We start from the raw sequence: 22,263 nt of genomic DNA, 5'->3' as shown, positions 1-22,263 counted from the left end.
TGGAACCCAAGGAAATTAAGTCTGTCACTGTTTCCATTGTTTCCCTATCTATTTGCCATGAAGTGATGGGACTGGATGCCATGATCTTTGTTTTTTGAATGGTGAGTTTTAAGTGAGCTTTTTCACTCTCCTCTTTCACTTTCACCAAGAGACTCTTTAGTTTTTCTTCAAGTTTATGCCATAAGGGTGGTGTCATCTGCATACCTGAGGTTGTTAATATTTCTCCCAGCAATCTTGATTCTAGCTTGTGCTTCATCCAGCCCAGCATTTCTCCTGATGTACTCTGCTTATAAGTTAAATAAACAAGGTGACAACATACAGTCTTGTCATATTTCTTTCCCAATTTTGAACCAGTCCATTGTTCCATGTGCAGTTCTAACTGCTGCTTCGTGACCTGCATACAGGTTTCACAGGAGGCAGGTAAGGTGGTCAGGTATTCCCATTTCTTGAAGAATTTTCCAGTTTGTTGTGATCCACACAGTCAAAGGCTTTAGTGTAGTCAATGAAGCAGAAGTAGATGTTTTTCTGGAATTCTTTTGCTTTTTTGATGATCCAACGGATGTTGGCAATTTGATCTCTGGTTCCTTTGCCTTTTCTAAATCCAGCTTGAACATCTGGAAGTTCACGGTTCATGTACTATTGAAGCCTGGCTTGGAGAATTTTGAGCATTACCTAGCTAGCGTATGAGATGAGTGCAATTGTGTTTGAACATTTTTTGGCATTACCCTTCTTTGGGGTTGGAATGAAATCTTTTCCAGTCCTATGGCCACTGCTGAGTTTTCCATATTTGCTCACATTTTGAGTGCATACTTTAACAGAGTCATCTTTTAGGATTTGAAGTAGCTCAGCTGGAAGTCCATCACCTCCACTAGCTTTGTTTGTACTGATGCTTTCTAAGGCCACTTGACTTCATACTCCAAGATGTCTGGCTCTAGGTGAGTGATCACACCATCGTGGTTATCTGGGTCATGAAGATGTTCTTACTATCTAATGCTTCTGTTAGATCCATATCATTTCTGTCCTTTATTGTGCACATCTTTGCATGAAATGTTCTCTTGGTGTCTCTCATTTTCTCGAAAACATCTCTGGTCTTTCCCATTTTATTGTTTTCCTCTGTTTCTTTGCAGTGATTACTTAGGAAGGCTTTTTTAAAATCTCTCCTTGCTATCCTTTGGAACTCTGCCTTCAGATGGGTGTATCTTTCCTTTTTTCCTTTGCCTTCTGCTTCTGTTCTTTTCTCAGCTATTTGGAAGGCCTCCTCAGATAGCGCTTTGTCTCTTTTGCATTTCTTTCTCTTGTGGATGGTTTTGGCTGCACCTTCTGTACAAAGTCATGAACCTCCATCTATAGTTCTTCAGGCACTCTGTCTGTCAGATCCAGCCCCTTGAATCTGTCACTTCCACTATATAATCGTAAGGCATTTGATTTAGGTCATACATTAATGACCTAATTAATGTAAAAAAGCCCAGTTCCTAGGGCTGCCCCAAATGCGCTATTCCATTCCTACTTCAGCGTGACTGAAGAGAAGCTGGAGAAAGCCTGTCTGGTCCTGGGAAGCTCAAGCCCAGAGGAGGAATGGATTTGTTCAGTGCCACTCCTTGTCTGGCATTCCCGGGGCACTGCTTTATTTGCTGTCTCACTTAATGCCCCCAGTAACCTTGTAAGGTGACAAGTGTTAACCCACTTTTCAGACGAGAACAGCAAGATACCCGAAACTCATTAAAATCAGTTCTTCCAACTTGGTCTGTTGTCTCTGAACCCTGCCCTGGAGCTGACCATGTTGCCATCCAGCACAGAAGTTGTACAGATGCATTAGACATGGTTTCTACTTCTGTCACCTTTGAGCAGAGTGCACTGGAATGGGGGGTGCTTTATTCCAGTGCACTGGAGTGGGGAAGGGCACTGGAAGGGGAGGGGGGTCCTCCTTCAGTGGCCAAAAAGACTTTGAGATGATTCACAATAAAAACACACACCACAGGGGAATTAAAGCCAAGATGACGCATGGAGTCGGGGAAATGGGCAAGGACTTAGCTAGTATAGTGCTGGTTAATCTCACTTATCTGTAACAGCCAAATTTTTACAGAGCAAATCTTTTAGCTCTTTGTGACAGAAAAAGAGAGGGGGATATAAGCAAATTGTATGGGTGAAAAAGAGGAAAAACACTGTCATGAGCGACTTCTCTTCCTCACTCCCCTACCAAGAGAAGCAAAGTTCTTACATTAGAAAACCTGCTTTCTCTAAATCAAGGAACATAATATGTCATTTAGTGATACTTTTGTGTGCTAGCAAAGCTGTTAATGATACAGAAATAAACTCCCTAGGGTCACTCTCTTAGGGAGCCCAGAGTCTTGGGGTGGGGCTGAGGTGAGGAGATGGGACCTAGGGTTAATTCACGAAGAAACTATGGCAAATGCAATGTGTTCAGAAGCAGGGAAGTAGGATGTGAAAACGGGGTGCTGTGGGTTCCCAGGAGAGAGCTTCCAGCTAGGTAGCAAGGAATGGCCCCCAGGATGTGGTGGCCTATGAGATCAACTTGGAAAGATGGAATGGAATGGGTCAGGAGTGGTGTGTGAAGACAGATTTCCAGTCATGCGGAATGACACCAGCAAAGACCCAGTGATGGGAAAGTTTAGCAAGTATATGGGCTCGCAAGCAAAGTGCAACAGAAGAAGCAGCAAAGGATAAAGCGGACAAATGGGTTGGCACCTGATACTTGAGAACCTTAAATGCTACGCTGAGGGATCTGGATTTGGGTTAGTGGGCCGTGATGGAGGAGGCTGAATATTCTTGAGCCAGGGAAAGCATGAGCAATACAAGGCTCAGACAAGTCCCTCTAGGTCAAGGGTCAGCAAACTCTTTCTGCAAAGAGCCAGGTGATGAATGCGGTGGGTTTTGAATGGGCCGTACTGTACTAATGAATGGGCCGTACTGTACTAATGAATGGGCCCGGGGCTTCTGTCATGATTACTCACCTCTGCCACTGTGGAGAATGGGTGAGGCTGTGTTCCCATATGACTGTAATTACAAAAACAAGCAATGGGCTGGATTTGGTTTCCAACCTCTGCCTAGACGCAGGGTGGAGGTCAGACAGGGTAGCAGGGGAGTCCTTAGGACGTGACTCAGCAAAGCCAGGAGAAGTGTGTGTGCTCAAGCCAGATGGAGAATGGAGAGAGTGGACGGAGCCATGAGAGGGGCTCTCCATCATGGCCAGCACACAGTAGGCATTGAATTAATGCTGTTGAGTTTCGGAGGCGAATAAACTTTAGGACCTAGTCACTGGTTAGTTATGGGGGGTGATGGAGAAAGCAGGAGGAGGATTCAGAATGGGGAGCCGTGAGGAGCAGGTCGCACCTGATAGTTTGGCCTTTACTAAATCTAAAATTCTAGTAGGACGTGTATGATGAGTCCATGATGACTGTTTATTCATTGAATGGAAGTCTACTGAGCATCACTGAATGCCAAGCTTTGAGGATATAATGGAGTACAAGACAAGCGAGGCTCACATTCCTGGGGAGTCTAGCATCTAGCAGGTAAATGACAATAAGCAGAAAAACAGATGTCAGCAGCTACCAGGCAGTGGACACCTGTCATCTAAAGGCTATGTATGGGGATGGCCATTTAATGCACACAACAGCCCCCGAGAGGGGTGAGACTGTTGTGACCATTTTAGAGATGAAACCACCGAGGCATGGAGACAGTAAGCATGTTATCCAGGGACACAAAGCTAGTGAGTAGAAGTCTAGGTCTAGAGCCCATTCACTTCACTGTACTATTACTGAAGAACAGTGCTGTCATCGAGGAAGGTCTCATAGTGATGAAGAAAATCAGCAGGACCGTGGGATGGAGAATAACAGGGACAGTCGCATTTAGATACAGAGACTGAGGCAGCCTTGGGAAGAGTTCAGGAAGAGGGTGCTAGGCAGAGGAGACAGCACTGAGAATGCCCCGAGGCAGCAAAGACCTTGTGATGCCAAGGGGCCCCTGTAGTGAACCAGGGGAGTGTGGCAAGGCAGCTCTGGTGGCCCAGTATCAGTTCTCGTCTCACCCCATCAGCGCCTCTAAATGGGCATCGTTATCCTCTGTTTCACAGGAAGAAACAGGTTCAGAAGCATCAGTTTGATATCCCTCAGTGGTATAGAGGGCAGATGGTGGGATTATGTCTGGTAAGCAATTGACAGTGCAGACTCCAGAGAGAGGATGGATCTGGAGACCTTGAAGAGGGGTGTAAGGCCCCAAGGGATAGCTTCAGCCTCCCAAGTAAAGCCAGAGAGGGCGGCCATACGGGGGGGGGGGGGGCGGCCCTGGAGCCCTGAGGGGACGAGAGCAGTGGGCACAGGGCCCTGAAGGGGTGATTGTGGCCCATCAAGATCAGCCTCCTGTATTGGCAGTGGACCCAGCCAGCACGGGCCTTTCTCTCCCTGGCAGCACGGGGGAGCAGAGGGGAGGTCAGGGGGGTCCTCCCCGCTCTGTGCCTGGATGGGGGGGCCGGCCCGCTCCTCGGTGACCGTGTGCCTCTGTGCCCGCAGGACATCATCCTCACGGTGAAGGAGAAGCTGTCCATCCGAAGCACAGAGTACTTCGCGCTGGTCCTGGAGGAGCAGTACAGTGTCTCTCGGCTGCACCTGCTGCATGAGGAGGAGCTCATCCAGCAGGTACCACCTGCCTCTGCTCCCCGTGCGGAGATCTGGGCGGGGTGAGCTGCACGCCTCGGCCGCAGCCTTCGGGTACGGGGTGCAGCGCATCTGCAGGTTTGATGTGCTTTCTTGTGCCCAGACGGCCTAGAGCTCCCTCAGCCTGGTTTGTGAACACAGTCAGGCAGGCCTCCGTTTTGCAGACGAGGAGAAAGAGGCCTAGAGAGGTAAAGGTAATTTATTCAAAAGGTAACGCAACCGCTAGACCCCATCTTTTGCTTCCAGCTCTGATGACCTTCCTCTGAGCCTCCCACCTTTGAGACGTCAGGGAAGCGTCTGTTGCCAGGTCTCAGCCCTTTCTGTGAGATTTGTCCTGAGCAGGACAGGGCTAACACAGTCAGTCGACCTGTACCACTCAGTCTTTTAGCCATGCAGTGATTTGTTATACCAGCTTTCAAAAGCCAAACACAGGTCAGTTCCATAAATTGTTGTTGGGTGTGTACTACTTTAAAGATGAGTAGGATTTCAGTAATTGGAAAAGGAAAGGGGGCTTTTTTAAGAAGAGGAGCAGCGTGAACAAGGCCTGAGCTCGTGGAAGCCGCTCTGAGTGCTCCTCATTGCGGATGAATTCCTACTGTGGCCACTCATTTCCTAACATTGCTGCTTACAAACTTTAAAAAAATCACTTCTGTTCCATTAGCACTGGAAAAAGAAATCAAGTTAAACCGCTGAGATAGTTGAAGTGAAAAAAAAGTAAGGTGCAGGGTATATTTATTGTATATACCCACATAATGTATTATATACTATTATTTGTGGGAAATAAAGGAATGTACATTCATAGGAGCATAAATACACATAGACTGTCTCTGGAAGGGTATATAAGAAACCAGATGCAGAGATTTCTTCTGGAAAGAAGAACAGGTTGATGGGGTCAGTGGGAAACAGTTCTTTTGAACTTTTTACATCTTATACCCATGGGAAAGTCAATCAAGGGCAAAGGTCTGTACTGACTTGGGAAGAACTAAAACCGAAATCTCTAGGGACTACCTTTCATTGTCTTTTTTAATTTAAGTTGTTTTGTGGAATAGCGGAGAACAAAAACAGAAGATGAACCGTGTCTCCCTTACGCACTGCAGGTAGTGGAAAGGGAGGAGTCACACGACTGCCGCTGCCTCTTCCGGGTTTGTTTCGTCCCCAGGGACCCCCTGGACCTCCTGAAAGAAGACCCTGTGGCCTTTGAATACCTCTATCTGCAGGTGACCTGGGCTGCCCTTCCTAAAATAACAGTGGTTTTTTTCAAAGATGGCACATTGGGTTATTTTGAACATGAGCTCGAGGCAATTAAGCAACTCCCCGGTAGGGATTATCTTGGTCTGGGGGAGAGTAGGCCTGATTATCCCTTAGAATTCCATTTTATGGCACTGAGTTGCTATGTTAGGCGATTTGCAATATATTAATGAACTTAAAGCTTAGTCCTCAATGTAGATTTACGTTTTCTAACACCATTTAGGATCTTTAGAGTTACGGTTTTTATTGCCAAAAGGGGCAACCAAGGTCACACAGGCAAGAGTTGGCAGAGCCAGGTCTCCAAGCTGCCTTTGCCCCGAGAGCTCTAGGAACCCAATCCGTGTCCCTGTTTCCCAGCGTCTCTGATCTCATCTCTCCCAGAGCTGCAGCGATGTGCTCCAGGAGCGCTTTGCGGTTGAAATGAAGTGCAGCTCGGCACTCCGACTGGCAGCCCTGCACATCCAGGAGCGGACCTACGCGTGTGCACAGCCGCAGAAGATCTCTCTGAAGTACATAGAGTGAGTGGCAGGGGGCTTCGCTGTCCCGCCAGCAGCAGCTGTGTTGCATTTATCACTTGGCTGGCCCTGGGCCAGGACGGCCAGAATCGGCAAGAAGCTGACACTCACCCACCTCCCTATCTGTCCATTGTCTTCCCTTCATTTCCCTCTGCACCCTTTCCAGCGCAGCCTGGCTTCCCCCGAGGTCAGAACCCAGATGCTCCCTCTGGGGCCCAAGCCAGCTCCAGATGGAATGACACAGGGTCCCTTTGTAAATTCCCGGTTCCTGGGAGGATATCTCAGGAAATCAGTTGACAACCTCAGCATCAAGCTCTTCTGCAAGCAGGAATGCCTTGGAAGTTCATTTGCCGTGAACGAAATCCTGGTGTAGAGCAGTTTCAAGTCCTGAGGCTCTGACACCTCCAGATTCTTAGCTTAAAATATCACTTTGCTCTGGGTGGTATCACCCAGATTTGCTCATCTCCTCACCAAATCTCAGCTGTGTCTTGCCTGCTGATGAATTATATTTAAAAAAATTTTAAAAATCCTTGGTCTTCCCCTTGATATCCTAGGCGAAATCCCTAGAGAGTGGGACCTGAGAATCTATTTTTAACTCGTCTGTTGGGTGGGGTGGAGGGAGATTAGGCTGGCATCATCCTCAAGCATGGCCTCGGGGATTCACATGTTTTGTGTGTTGCCCCCTGAGACTGTGCTGGACATGTGTAGGAGTAATGGGCTCCTTGAATGATCATGGGGTTTAATTCCAGAACGATTCATTTTTGTGGTTTGTGTGTGTGTTTGTATAAATAAATAGGTAGATAGATATCACACATATACAGTCTTTATGTTTACATATACTCCACAAGACCAGCCAGATATCTTCTGCTGAGAAAGAAGCTCATAATTACAGTATTCTTGGAACAATAACTACTGAATCAAATATAATTACGTTCTTCATTAGAGTCAAGTTCGCTGTAGACATGAGCCTCCTTGTCTCCAATGTCTCATGGCAGGAAGGATTGGGGAATCGAGAACTTTATATCTCCAACTTTACTACGAAACATGAAAGGAAAAGACATCAAGAAAGCCATCAGCTTCCACATGAAGAGGAACCAGAACTTGCTGGAACCCAGACAGAAGGTAATTTAGCCACAGCCCCTGCCAACCACATGCTGACTGTTGTGAAACCTCAGGGAGAGAATTTTCAACATTGCCTGCATTTTAGGCAAATGAATAGCTCTGACTTCAACAGTCTTTTTTTGTTTTCTTTTTTTTTCACCCTTATTTAAGCAACTTATTTCTGCTGCCCAGCTGCGTTTAAATTATCTACAGATCCTTGGGGAACTCAAGACGTATGGTGGGAAAATCTTTAATGCTACTTTAATGGTATGTATTAAAGAACTTCTTATAAGGGATGCAAGAGAGTCTCTGAACATCAATGTATCTTGTAGTCTAAAATCCCTGAGGACTGTCATGGACTAGAATTTGTTTGGGAAAGTGAACATTATGACGTCAGGGAGCATCTGTCATGCCATTGCTTGACACCAGCCCTCTGACAGATGCTGGGGGAGGCAGCGCTGAATGAGACACAGCTCCCATCCTCAAACGATGCAACGAGGCACCAAACAGGGCTGAGCAAAGCCATGAGAGGCACGGGACCATTACTGGGAAGTCAAAGACGGAGACCACCACTGCCAGCTTCGGGTTGAGTGGGGAAGGAGAAGGGACTAAGGAAAAGAAGAAGATTGCATTGGGCCAGATTTTGAGGGCAAGATACTGTGATCAGTTTACCCTGGAGCTTTGGGTATGTGAAGGTGAAGAGGAAAAAAGGGAAATCATGAAGAGAAGATAAGAATGTCAGACTGGAGGCTGGGGCCCTGATTATTCAGGAGGGAAGAAGTGAGGAGTGGACCTGAGAAGGGAAAGCAAGGAAAAGAGTCCTCTGCTGGGTCACCCATTCCCCCCTTGGTCTGCTTTTTGGAGCCTAGGCCTGGAGCTCTGTGCTCTGGTGCAGTCGGTGATGTGGGATGTGGCTTAAGGGAATTCTGCCCCCACCACTCAGCTCCAGAACCCTCAGGCACAAAGCCAGACAATTTACCAATTAGAGATTTAAAAAAAATAATAATAATAGCAAAGCTCCTTTCAGTGGATTTGGTGTGCTTCTTAGTCATTTACAGTGATGGGTTAATTTAATTAGGCTGCTGACCTAACAATGTAGATGGAAAAAGAGAATTGATGTTTTGAAAGAAAGGAAGTGCATCTGATTGTTTGGGGAAGAGAAAAATTGGTCCTGTCTTTGTACAAGTCGTGGACTAAATGGTGGAAAAGACAGTAGATCACAGAAAGGAAACTTGAAGGTACAAGAAAAACTACCCACTTTTCTCTAGGGCTAATCCTGCCCTCTGCCAACTTTATGGTTCCTGTCTCCAACTCCTCTTTACCTTTCATGTCTAAGGAAAGACCTGGGAGTGGGAGAAGAAACCAGTTACATTGAGCTGGCTCAGGGTGCTTGCTGGTCACTGGAGGTACAGACATAGACATACACAGACTCTGTTGTCAGGGACCTTAATGGAATATGCAACTCAAATACAAATAATAACAGTAAGAAGTCTGATCTTAGAAGTCTTAGAAATCCTAGTCCTAGACTAATCCCATGCTGTCTGAGAAGGACAGAGGACGTGGTGTGGAATCAACAGAGAAAAGGACTGTTCTGGTTTGAGGAGCAAATCAGGTGGCGTTTTTCAATGGGCAGTAGGTGTTGATGGAAGGTTCTCAAAAAGGGTGGGTTTTCAATAGGCAATGATAACAAGGGATTCCAAGTGGAGGGCACAATGTGAATTTAGGCACATAGGTGTGAAAGTATATGGTTGTGTTTATGTGACAGGTAAAAGTCCCGTGGTTGGATCCTCTATTGTGAAGAGTATTATGGGAGATAAATTTATACTGAGTTTATCTGTAGAGGGGGCCCAGGTTAGGCTATCACCTAACTTGGTCATCTAGAGGAGTGGTGGTGAGGGGTTTGCAGAGAGAGGTATCATGTCCTACGTGTATAATGTATTTTCCCTAGCTTGTGAATGGAAACTAATTCCCCTTCCTGCCCTCTGCAGTTACAGGACAGAGAATCCTACATTGCCCTTCTGGTTGGAGCCAAGTACGGCATTAGCCAAATTATCAATAGCAAACTCAACATCATGTCCACGTTGGCAGAGTTTGCCAACATCAGCCGTGTAGAGCTGACAGAAGAGTCTGAGAAAGTGAGCATGGTCAAAGTGTATCTTCAGGATGTCAAGGTAATGATGGGGAAGGAAGTTTGAATCCAGCTTCTGGAATCTGGGGCTAAATTACTTGAGGGTAGTTTATGTGAGTTTGGATGTTAACAGAGTCTCCTGTCCAACATTTTCTTAAGAGATGGAATTGTCCATCCTGTCCCATCAAAGGGAAAGTAATGAACAGGGTGCATTTTCCCGGGCAGGTCCTCAAAGGTTTTTTTTTTTCTATAAACTGAGCTTGACCGTGTACTTTCCTGACAGGTTCAGCAACCTAGATGGGAGCATCAGAGGGTATTATCACACACATTAGACCAGAATGGCTGCCCAAGATTTGGGGTGACAGCAATTAAAATAGATCAGTGTACCGCTCTGGAAGGTCCTATGTCTATCCTGCTTCCTTTGACTTAATCCCAACATGCTCAGGACTGGTGCTTCCTTCTTCTTATCCCCCTCTCCTTCCTTCTCTACTCGATCCTGCTCCTTTTTCTTTTCTAGGTCAGGTCTTGGACAGGCCCCATGGCATGAATGAGCAGGGTGGGGTGGTTGGGATGGGGGGCTGGGGTTGGGGTAGGACAGGAGACACTGTGGAGACTGGATGGGAGGAAGCCACTGCATGTGGGAGTGCTTGTGTGGCTGTGTGTGTGCATACTCATTTCAGATCTTGTAGGTGAGAACAGGTATATTGTCGGGACACCAGGGGGCCTGTCTATGGACCGTGGCTGGATTTACCTGAAATCTCTCATGGGCCCTGCATGGTCTGGTTGCCCTTTCTATCGCTTGCTGCCAGCCTTCAGACTTTGTATCCCTTGTTGCCAGCCTTAGCCCTTTATGCGCCTAAGAGCCTGTTTACCTTCAAAGGTTCTGACTTTGCTGCTGGAATCCAACAGTGCAAAAGACCTAGCCTGCCTGATTGCTGGGTACTACAGGCTGTTTGTGGACCCGGTGACCTCCGTTTTCCTCTGGCCGGGAAACAAACAGCATGTGCACCGGGTGTCTGCTGAAGAAGGTGAGGTGCTAAGGCTTGGACCCAGTGAGGACAGGCCCACTTCACTGCCTTGTAGGTCAAGGCAGCCTGAAAACGGGATGGTGCATTGAGTGGAACTGAGGCTTCCACTCAAGGGGATGAGAGCTGTTTCTCCATTCCTTGCTTGGTAAACAGCCAATCTGTCCAAAATCCTAAATAGAGAGGATTTCTTTGTACCTGAGAGTCCCATAAAGCCAAGGAAGGCTGTGGAAGGTCTCTGATTCCCTGTAGTCTTACCTAAAATCATCTCTAAGATCCACAGTATTTTATCTTTGACAGTAAAACAAGGTGTCACTTCTTTGTTTAGAAAGTATAGCTGACCTAACTTCTCATCTCATGCCTCTTTTGCTTCTCTTGAATTATAATAAACGTTCTCTGCCTTACATGTTTATAAGAACAGGGTGCATGGAGATAGGAGGTAAAAATCATATGACGTAAGGAATGAAGTAGGGGAGGCCAGATTAGGTGAACATTTTCCTAGTTTCCACCAGGCTTTTGCTTCAGCACAATTGATGCAGCGTTCTTCCCAGTGGTTTGCTGATAAATGTTTAACCGCTGTCTCTGCAGGGGAAGAAACAAAATGAAACAGAACCCTGATTTGAAGCAATTGCCTAAACATTGGCAATGGCATAAACACTCCCACCGTGTCAGCTATACTTTCTAAACAAATAAGTGACATCTTGTTTTACTGTCAAAGATAACATTTCAAGCCCCTGACATGCTGACACTGAACGTGGAGGTGGGGAGAGGTGCTCCGCAGCGCACCATCGTATGGCATTTCCTCCATGTGGATAAGACAGGCATAAGTCATCTCAGAGGCTGGCTGATAGGAAACTAAGAATTCAGAAGGGAAGAGCTTCCTGTACCTATTCCCTTTAACACAGCTTATTAACAAGGGATGATGCCTCTGAGATGGCAACCCGTGGAGCCATGCTATTGTGGAGGTCTGGCAGGGTGATCACAGGAGGCCTATTTCAACCTGTTTGAAATAGGTTATGACGAACATGGGGAAGTCACCCAGGCAAAAAGGGGAGGAGTGATCCTCTGAAGCAGAGGGACACAATGGAGGCGTGAAGGCTGAGAAGCTCTCTGTGGTCGCTAGAGCTACCAGCTTCCCCATGATAGGAAGGCTGCAGTGAGCGACCAGGCTGCTGAGGGTCACCCTGTGAGAGCCCCCAGCCTCAGCAGGAGAGCTTAGGTCCTTCCCTGTAGGCAAGAGGAACCATCCGAGGTTTACATGCAATGTGATGTGATCAGAGAGAAGTGGGGTTTTTGTTTGTTTGGGGTTTTTTTTGGCTGTGGTGTGTGGCATGCAGTATCTCAATTCCCTGACCAGGGATCAACCCATGCCCCCTGCAGTGGAAGCGTGGAGCGCTACCCACTGGACCGCCAGGGAAGTCCCCAGAGAGAAGTTGGAAACAGATCGCACCTGGAGGTTTACGGTGCATGAGCAGTTTGAGACCTGGCCTAATGCCCCCCAACGCTCTCACCGTGAATCCTTCCAAGTACCAGCAGTGGGTCACTTTGCACTTTTCTAAAAGCCCTGTAGCACCAGTGGGTCGCTAGGCCAGGCTTCAGAATGATGCCAGCCTAGCAGCCTCGGGACCCCCCTAAAGTTAGTAAAAAATACAGATTCTAAGGGTCCACTCCCTAGATATTAGACTCAGTGCATCAGGGTGAGGTCCAAGGCTATGTTGTTGTTGTTTTTCTAATATGATTCCCCGTCTGATTTTGATACCCAGTCAGGACAGAGCTGAGATTTTTAGGAGGGGTGTAGCAAACCACCTAAATACCCAGCTGTTTTCATAAACAGATAGTTCTCCTTGGAGGTGGAGGTGATCCTGTCTCTTTAGGTGGCTCAGATAGATGTGGGGAAGGAGGCATGACCACTGTGTGGAGAACGTGGAAATTTGGAGTTCTGTGGATCCCGTGTCAGCCAGCGTAGCCTGGGCCAGGCCTGTCACCCGGCTGGACCTCTGTTCTCTCCTCTGCAGAATAAGAGGGCAGGCAGCGTGGGGGCGGGTGGACACGTGCGCATCTGCCAGTCCCCAATCCTGTCACATCACTCTTGTGTCAGGCTACGAGTCCCGGGCCTGCAGTGAGTCCGAGGAGTCCTCCGAAGCGGACTGCGTGCTGGAGCCCTTCTCCGACAGACGCCTGCCGGAGCCGGGCCCCTGCGGACCACTTACGGAGGAAGAGCAGCCTCCTGGGGACAGCTCCACGCCTGCAGTGGCTGCGAAGGGCCCAAGCACTTGCGGGACCAGCAGCACAACAGACAGTGCCGAATCCGAGGCGTCCGACTCGGCCAACACCGAGAGCCGCGGCTGCAGGACCAGCGGCTCCAGTGAGTCCATGGACGCCCTGGAGGAGGATGACCTGGATGCCTGCTCCTCCAGCAGGTCCGGCTTCTTCCACCTGGGCTTGCCGGGCTTCCCGGAGAGTCTTGATTCAGACAGCCAGGAAGAGAGAAGCAGGGTTGAAACCAGTGGCTTCCTCTGTCTCCTGGACCTGGCCCAGAGAGCCAACTCTCAGAGCCAGAAGACGGAGTTTTCTGAGAGCCCTGCTCCTAGGGCCTTCAGCTGGGGGCCGGAACTGAATGCGCTCAGGCTAGACCCTCGGCCGTACGAGGGCAGCCAGATTGACTACTACAGCCTGTGTGCCAAAGTCTCCCCCGCCAGCCACGGGAGTGATAGCTCTGACGGCACGGCTGCCCGGCAGGGTGGGGGCACAGCAGCCCTGGGCCAGCGGGGAGGGTCTGAGGCCCTGTCCAGCTCCGCGCTGCATGCCCTGGCCCCAGGCCTGCCACTGGCCTTGGAGGATGGCAGTTCCGACGAGGAGTACTATGATGCAGCTGACAAGCTCACACCCCCAGACGTCCTCTCCGGTGAGTCCTCCCCGGCAGGTCTGTGGATGTGCGGGCAGCTCCTCAGTCCCAAGGGAGGGCCGTGCGCAAGCCTGAGGGCAAAACATTTGGGTGAAGCATGGGTGCGCGTTCTCTTTTGAGGTGGGCATCCCAACTTCAAGTGAGGGCTACAGGGGAGGTTCGGAGAACTGTGGACAGGCAGAGATGAGTGGCATTAATTCCACAGTGGGAGTCAGGGGAGGCTTCCCAGAAGAGGCAGCAAATGGGCCAGGCCTTGTGAGACGGACAGAATTCACAGAGAAAGAAAAGGTTTGATATGAGCAGCCAGCAGAGGGAAGCAGCTGCTCTATTGTTGGCCTGGAGGCTTTAAATGAGGCCTTAAACAAAAAGAGCCGAACTGGCAGGCCACTGGTGGTCTTTAAGGGACTCAGACATAGGTGGGAAGATCAGATTCCTCATTCTTTCGTGCACAGAGTGTGGGGGTCTTTCCTCATAGAGTGACTTCCTAAGCTGACCTGAGGTCCCTGCAGACCATTACACACACTCACACTCACACATACACCCTCTTTCCCTCCCTCCCTCTCACTGCACTCTGAAGGGGAAGGACATCGGCAAGTGGCACCCAGACGGGAGTGACCCACGAGGGGCGGGGAGCTGCGTCCTCTCCTGCATGCCAGCCCCTTCCTGCTACCCCCTGGGCTCCGGTGGTCCCCACTGCCCGGGGGGGAAAGGCCGGCTCCTTGGCAGCCCCTGTGAGGTTTCTCCAGGCCCTCTGTGACATGGCCTCGGTGTGTCTCTCTCCTTCCCCCGAGCCCTGTCCCTACATTCCTGCCACACGGACCTCCTTGCCAGTTTTAAAAGTGCCCGGTTCTTTCCTACCGCCAGCCTTTGCACGTGCCGCTCCGTCCACCTGAAACACTCCTTACCTTCATCTTTGGCTGCTACCCTTCTCTCTCTCAGGCCCCACGTGGAAATGCACCTCCTCTGGGGATGTTAACCAGATCGCCCGGACGAGGTCTCCCTGCCCCCTGTCACACACCCTGGGTGCTTCCTGCCTGTAGCCGCATATTTATTTGTGTGATCTTTGTATGGATATTTCTCTCCTTCACTAAAGCGAAAGCTTCTGTGATTCGGCAACTGTGCATTTGACACTCACCTCTGTCCTGCCACAGAGTTCCTGGCAGTTGCCGCTAGATGGATGAATGAATGCACTCCCCACCATCTACCCCGATTTCATTAACTGACTAGTAGAAACCCCAGGCCAGGTTCTGCACTGCTCCCCAGAGAACACAGTCAGCTGCCATCCCTGCCTCCAGTCGTGTCCCACTAGCCAGCCATTGTGCTGGGGACACGATGGGGGTGAGACAGACCATCAGTCAAGGCCTTCCTTTCTGGGAGTCCAGTCAGGGAGATAAGGTCCACATCGGACACTTCCTCTTTCATGGAGAGCCAGTGAGGTGCTGGGAAGACAGCCCAGACCTGGGACTCACAGGCCGGGGTCTGCTTGGGCCTCTGACTCACTGTGAGAGCCTCTCCCTTTTTTAAGCTTCAGAAACACCCTTGGCCGGTGGCTGAGGGGCCCTAGAGCAGAGCAGCACCTTCAAAAGGTGTCTGGGCATCAAAATCACCCAAGGGGCCTGAGTCAAATACTATAAATTCCTAGACCCAGCCTCAGAGATTCTGATTTAGGAGGTGTGAGGAGTAGCGTAGGATTTGATGAGGCTTTTAATAAGGTTCAGCCAGGTTGGAAAAAACCAGTCCAAATATAAGAGCCCTCTGATACTCAGGCACTAGCCTGTGATCCTAATTCCTTCTGGCTGGTTCCCAGGACTTCTTCATAGAAGTGTTTCTCCTTTCAGAAATACCCATCTCGGTATGCACAAGATCCCTCATGCCCGCGACTGAGTCGCAGTCACTTTTTGTCAAAAGAAAACTCCTTCAGAACGCTCACCCTGTAGTGATGATGGTAACAATAATGGCGCAGGCTTCCTTTAGTGAACACCAGCTAGGCACAGGCTCGTGCTAGGAGCCTGATAGGGACTAAGTCATCTGTCCAGCATAGCAGTGTTGATGGACATCACTGGTACTGCCTGACTTGGGTTAATGAGAGGAAGTGACAGTGTTGGAAGGATGTCAAATAGCTTAGAGAATTGCCAGCTGAGGTGAAGCCCTGGTTCTGACATAGGCAGAGGCCAGACCAGGAGGCTAGGCAGCAGGATTCCTCATTGTGCTGTTAGGATACCGTGGCTGCAAAGAATGGGTTGTACTGTTGTTGTTGTTTATTTTTTCTATCAATGTGTTTAAGTTTGAAATTTTAGGAAATTTTGTGATTGACTTTCTAGCTCATAGCTCTGACCACTTGGGTGATATGGGTAGGGCTCCTTCATTAATAGTTTCAGCAGTCTATAATGGTTGGAGAGATGTCATCCCCTGAAAGGAAGTTGACCAAAAGACAAGGCACGGGATGTTGGGCAACCCAGAATCAAAACACAGGTACCACAGTGCTCACCCCCATCGTTCAGAAGAGGAAACTGAGGAGCTCAAGGTTTTACATGCCCCAGGTTACACGGTCCAGCTGGGATTCAGACCCAGGCCATCCTGCGTCCTGAGCCTGAGACCTACGCGTCTCTTGGTTTTTCTGCTTTTCACCTTCTTTTTCCTTTCTTGATTCTCAGGGCTCAGAGCTGCTTCCGCTGTAGAAACCAGTGCCACAGGATCACAGAATGAAGCCAGCCCCTGCAGCCCTGAGGTCAGCCTGAATCCTGGGCCAGACGGCAGACAGCCAAGAAGAAGGGGAGGGGCGAAGAAGTATGCCAAGACCCTGAGGAAAAGACGGTCCTTCCTGCAGACCGACTACACCTGTCAGGTCTCGTTTCCCCTGGCGCCGTCAGCTTCCTTGGAGAGCGTGGACGACGTGTGCTACTATGACCGGGAGCCCTGCCTGGCCCTCGCTGCGCCCTCCCCGACTGTGTCCTCGCTGCAAGACGTGCAGGGTGAGCCCGGTGTCCTGGAGACCAAGGCCCTGGGGCTGCTGACTCCCCTGAGGGAGACCAAGAGCAAAAACCCAGCCTCCCGGGTCATGGAGATGGAGCCGGAGACCATGGAAACCAAATCTGTCATCGACTCTCGAGTGTCATCTATTTCTGCCATTCGCCTCCGGATTGACCCTAACCATAAAGAGAATTCTGGGATTGCCCCTCTGACCTCCGGTGTCGCCAGTTCCCCAGCAAACACCCCTCACGGTCTCAACCCAGGCTCATCTGGCCCAGATACTGCTCAGGCAGGGCCTCCCCAGACCTCATCTCCGTTTCAAGACTTGAGTGGTAGTGGCCCCCGAGAACTCACCGTGGAGCTTGGGAACAGTGCCTCCCCCCTCTCCAGTGCTGATGTGAACCCAGACAGGGTCTGCCTGACCGCCAGCCCGGGGCCACATACTCTTGCTCAAGGAGACACCCTGGAGCTGGGAGGAGTTCAGTTAGAAACAGGATTGGGACCTCTGTTTATAAATGATATGCCAGAAACTGCCCCCCCGGACACAGAGCCTTTGCTGTCTTCTCGAGACGGACCTAAAAGTGATGAGTGCGGGATAAATTCGGAAGACACGATGGCGTCTTTGTCTGCAGAGGAGGGGCAAGGACAACTATCTCTGGAATATGGTAGAGAAGTTACCAACAGAAACGACAGCAGCTCATCTAGTGGTGAGTCTGGGAAGGATCCAGGTGACCCCAAGGAGGATGGGCTGGATGTTCTTCCACAGACTACTGGTGTCAGTGCTCCAGCCGGTGGCATGGCGGCCTCCCTCTTCTTGGAGACTCCTGTTACAGGGACTGAGCAGACCCCACCAAGTTCCCCTACAGAACCCCAAAGCAGAGAAATTCCGGGTCAAGCCTGCCAGGCCCAAGAACAAAAACTATTGGCAGAGTTGGATTTTAATTCAGATTTCTTGCTTAGGGACCAGACCATTTCATCAGCCTTCTCTCTAGAGGAGGTCAAGGCGGAGCCACCTAATCATGTGACAGGGGAAGACACAACCCCTGGGGACATTCCTCAGCGTGTCTCTTTGAATCCAGGGCCTTCTCTGCCAGAGCCACTACCATGTCCCCAAGAGGAGCCCCACCTAGAAGGTTCAAACCATTTTTCTGTGCCAGAAAGCAAAGGCAAAAGGCCTAGCATCTGCCTTCCTGCTGAGAAGTCTTTTCTGTGCTTTGCCCCAGAGAGCTATCCTAAAGGTTCTGCCAGTCTCAGGACAGCCCCGTCTTTGGGGTTCGCAGGTGTGAATGAGACAGGGGCCCCCAGAATGGGCATGGAGCAGTGCAGCTGCCAGTTTTCCTATGCCACGTGCTTCCGGGGCCTGCAGCCAGAGACAGAGGAGGAAGGCAGAGACTCGGAAGCAGGTCCTACAGCCCCCCTCACCTCGCCGCCCTCTGCAGGAAGCCGGCTGAGCCCGCCCTGGAGGCCTGCCCGGGCCCACAGCTGCAGCGCCGAGCTCCCAACGACGAACAGCCACATCTGGCCGGAGTACTGCTCCAGGGCGCTCAGACAGCTGAGAGATGCCCCCGCCAGCATCCCGGAGGGCTTCATCCAACTCATGGAGAGCTTGCTGGAATTACAGGGCATTTTAGAAGCTTCCTGGGGGAATGGGAATAAACACCCCCCTGACAAGTGCACCTGGCACTTCGCTGAAAGCCGGAGCCGCCTCTGCACGGGCTCCCAAAAGCTCCTGTCGAGCTGTCAGCACGTGATCAGGATGGACCAGACGCCGGAGGAGATGCAGAGCGCTGTGCGGGACACCTTCCAGCACCTGGTCCAGCTGGCCGGCCTGTGCCTGCAGCTCACGGACTGCCGCCGCTGCTCCGGCCGCCGCAGGGAGGCGGCGGGGAACCTGAGGGATGTGGTGCATACCTACCACGAGTTTGTGGAGGCCGCTCGGCTGACCTGTGAGCGAGGGTACCGCGACCTGAGCGTGAAACTTTTGGCCCGTCAGTGCACGGCCCTCACGGCCGCCGTGTTCTGTTTGACCCAGAAGTTCCGGGCCTCCACTGCCCTGTGAGCAGGCCAGGCACCCCGGCCCCCTGCTCTGCCCCGGACATTTGCCTACCCACCCCTCTCAAGTCTTTACTATTGAAAGTATTCAAATAAACTACTGCTTAATCTTTGCCTGAATTCTACGGAGTGATGACAAGTTTGGGTCAACAGCATTCACTCGTATTCATTCCACAAACATTAACTGGATACCTCCTCTAGTCAGGGCGTGTACTAGGATCTTATTCCTAAAGATGAGGAAGACAAGTCCCTGCCCCTGGCCAGGATGCTCATGGCCCCTCTGGGTGGGTACAGATAAGCAGATTGCCATCAGTAATGTGTGTACCCTAGGAGGCACATACTCTGCGAGTGTGGAAGCTAGAAGTCACATTCTGCCCCAAGAAGGCAGGGATAGGGGAGGAAGGTGGAGTCGCTGAAAAATCGTTTTCACCTCTCCCAGCACACTGATTTGGCAGGAACTTCTGCAAGTAGGAGTGAGTACCTGTGGTATGTGATAGATTCCACCTTCAGAAGTTAGGGTTTACAGCACCTCTACCTGGAGGCCTGGCATTCTTGATGGCCTCACGGCAATGAGCACAGGTTGCCACGAGGTGGCAGTAAGCACCTTGGTTACATGGCCCCCACAGCCAGGAGTGCTCCGTGCTTTACCTGAAGCTGACTGTACCCTCTATCCGATTTAGGGCTTCCCTGATAGCTCAATTGGTAAAGAATCTGCCTCCAATGCCTGGATCAGGAAGATCTGCTGGAAAATGGATAGGCTACCCTCTCCAGTATTCTTGGGCCTCCCTTGTGGCGCAGCTGGTAAAGAATCTGCCTGCAATGCAGGAGACCTGGGTTTCATCCCTGGGTTGGGAAGACCCCATGGAGAAGGAAAAGGCTATCCACTCCATTATGGCCTGAAGAATTCCATGGACTGTATGGTCCGTAGGGTTGCAAAGAGTCAGACACGACTGAGCAACTTTCACTTCACTTAGGTCACTTCTATCCATTTTAAATAGCTAAAAAGGCAAATATTAAAATCCTGAACTAGATTTGCCCTTTAAAGATTAATATTATAGCAAAAGAAATATATCCAGTACCTCTCTCACTAATTCCAGTTGAGCCAGTTAATCCCTATTAATCTTGATGGGACCTTGATTGGACATGCCTACCTAACTTCTCAGTGCTTTGGTTTTCTCTTCTGAATATTGGAGAGATTAATAGTGTCTGCTTTGCGTGGCAGAAACTAGTAAATGCTCAATAAAAGTTAGTAGTCATGCCCAAAGTTTATGGATGCTTCTCCCCATCTGAAATCCTTTCTTGCATTTTGTTTCCTGGAAAACTGATTTCTAGATACCCCTGGGATGCCTTTCCTGGCGACTTCTCTGTCCAGGCCTAAGATAATTCAGACACCGACTTGGGGCTGTCAGAGTTCATTCAAACCCCGGGGCTCCTGGTTAGTTGTGAGCTCAGTGCACCCTCTCCTCTGAGGCTCCCTAATTCCTCTCCTTCACCCAGAAAAGGCAGCGCAGAGGTAGGGATGTTAAGTGACATACCCAAGCTCTTGCCAATCAGAAGGAAAGTGGTATTTGGGAGAGAAGGGAATCTTCCCATCACCTGTTACCAGTCACTCATTAGCTGCTGCTGCTGCTAGGTCACCTCGGCCATGTCCAACTCTGTGCAGCCCCATAGACAGCAGCCCACCAGGCTCCCCCGTCCCTGGGATTCTCCAGGCGAGAGCACTGGAGTGGGTTGCCATTGCCTTCTCCAATGCGTGAAAGTGAAAAGTGAAAGTGAAGACGCTCAGTCGTGTCCGACTCTTCGAGACCCCATGGGCTGCAGCCCACCAGGCTCCTCCGTCCATGGGATTTTCCAGGCAAGAGTACTGGAGTGTGTTGCCATTGCCTTCTCGGACTCATTAACTAGTAACTAGTTAATCAGTACTTGTGCCAGGAGATTTATTTTCTTAGAGGCATGTTTCTTTTCGCAGAATACTTTGAATAAAATTTAAATAAGGCTCTTGAGAACAGATTTTAAGTGATTTCATGACCATGAAAGGTAGGAACACAGAAATAATAAAAATTGTTATGATGTTAAACAGGACTTGAATACTTTAACAAGCAGACATCTATGAAGAGCTACATAACTAATTTACGTGAACACAATCTATGTGTTCACAGGCTTGGGGAAGGAGCTCAGGACTTCAGTGCAATCAAGTCTTGAATCCTGGTGATCAGGGAAGGCTTCCTGTAGGAGGCAATATTAGTTGTCAAGAAGTATTTGTTGAGTAGCTACTGTGTGTCAGGTCCTGGTTTAGTAGATAGGAAGGTAAGTTATTCTCAGGAAAGGTGAAAAATCACTCATTTGTTATCCTGTGGATGAATATTTACTGTGCAGTGCCACTGGGAATATAATTATTGACATGATAGATGTATTATCAGGGAAGACAGAAAAAATATTTTTGATAGGTGAAGGTGAAATAAAGAAAAAGAAGAGTGTCAAGATGGGGCTGAGATGAGCCTATCTTCCCTAGCGGGGATCAGTAAAGGTCTCTCTGAGGAGGGAAGATTTAAGCTGAAACTTAAAGGGTAAGAAGGAGCTAGGCATTTAAAAAGCGAGACAAAAGGGAACCGTACTTGCAAAGTACTGTTCAAATCATTGAAACATTTGGTGTGTTTTAATCATTTCAAGAAGACGGCGTGACTGGAACACAGCAAGCTGGAAGAAGAGTGAGAGATGAAGTTGGAGGTGCATCCAGGAACCAGACTGTGCAAGGCCTTAGGAAGGTCAGATTTGACCTTCAAGTACAAAGGGAAACCTCTGAGAGGGAGTAAGGGACACACATAACCATCTGATAAATGGATGGGGGCAGACCAGGGTGGGCAGCGACACCAGCTAGGTGCTCCTTTCGGTGGGGAAGTGGTCATGAGTTCACAGGAAAGGTACTCAGTACAGCCGAGCGCAAGGTGCATGGGCTGGTAGGTGTGACGGGAGCCACTGAAGACCATTTTAGCCAATTTTCAAGTCCTGTTGAGTACAAAGCCAAGGCCAACTTCTGAGCAAAGAAGAGACTTTAGAGCTGGGTTTCAGAAAAAAGCCTTCTGGGGGAGGAAATCATATTTGGTTTCAGTATTTTACAAGTTGTTCCACTGGCAGATAAAGGATGGGTTAAGGCAGGGACTGGGAGCGGGAGGTGCTGGAGAAGCTGTGGAAAGAAAACGGGAGGGCCAAGGGCAGATCCAACAAGGCTGTGGTTTCTTGGACGGGAGGTATTTCAGGCTCATTCAGGGTAGGGTCTCTCAAAAGGATGAGACATCTAAGACTGCAGGAATAAAGAGTGGCTGGTAGTTTTTATCAGGCCAAGGCTTGGACAAGTCACTTTAGTTTCCCCGTGGATTTGTGAGATGAGATGAAGGAGGGAGAGTGGCCAGTGGCTAGATTCATTTGTGATCTGCCCAAGCCAGGATATCTGTTATCCTGGATGGCCAGATTGTGGTGAGAGGAACTGTGTCACCCCGAGGGCTCTGCTGGTTATGGGGAAGCCAAGGGAGCCCAAGGAAAGGCAAGCTCTCCAGGATGCCAGATGAGGGGTGGTTCACGTCTGGTTTCAGTCCAGTTTCGCCGTGTTCAGATCATAACAGCCATCAAAGCGCCTGGTCGTCTGCAGCAG

General features: G+C 49.7%; 1 protein-coding gene across 1 annotated transcript in view; it reads left to right on the top strand.

Annotated features, from left to right (window-relative positions):
• The window catches only part of FRMPD1 (FERM and PDZ domain containing 1), a 102,336-nt gene extending 83,602 nt beyond the window's left edge, over positions 1 to 18,734 (top strand). The window contains exons 8-16 of the mRNA XM_070480244.1: positions 4,527 to 4,652; positions 5,768 to 5,887; positions 6,300 to 6,436; positions 7,429 to 7,555; positions 7,706 to 7,801; positions 9,523 to 9,705; positions 10,543 to 10,690; positions 12,786 to 13,592; positions 16,247 to 18,734. Coding sequence (XP_070336345.1) covers positions 4,527 to 4,652; positions 5,768 to 5,887; positions 6,300 to 6,436; positions 7,429 to 7,555; positions 7,706 to 7,801; positions 9,523 to 9,705; positions 10,543 to 10,690; positions 12,786 to 13,592; positions 16,247 to 18,621 — 4,119 coding nt within the window. The 3' untranslated portion in view covers positions 18,622 to 18,734. The remainder of the gene's footprint in view (positions 1 to 4,526; positions 4,653 to 5,767; positions 5,888 to 6,299; positions 6,437 to 7,428; positions 7,556 to 7,705; positions 7,802 to 9,522; positions 9,706 to 10,542; positions 10,691 to 12,785; positions 13,593 to 16,246) is intronic.
• The last annotated feature ends 3,529 nt before the right edge of the window (positions 18,735 to 22,263 follow it).

The sequence above is a fragment of the Odocoileus virginianus genome, chromosome 18, assembly GCF_023699985.2.
Source record: "Odocoileus virginianus isolate 20LAN1187 ecotype Illinois chromosome 18, Ovbor_1.2, whole genome shotgun sequence".
In the NCBI taxonomy this organism is placed as follows: domain Eukaryota; kingdom Metazoa; phylum Chordata; class Mammalia; order Artiodactyla; family Cervidae; genus Odocoileus; species Odocoileus virginianus.
The sequence above is the reverse complement of the archived record's forward strand: the minus strand, read 5'-3'. Positions and strand labels throughout refer to the sequence as shown.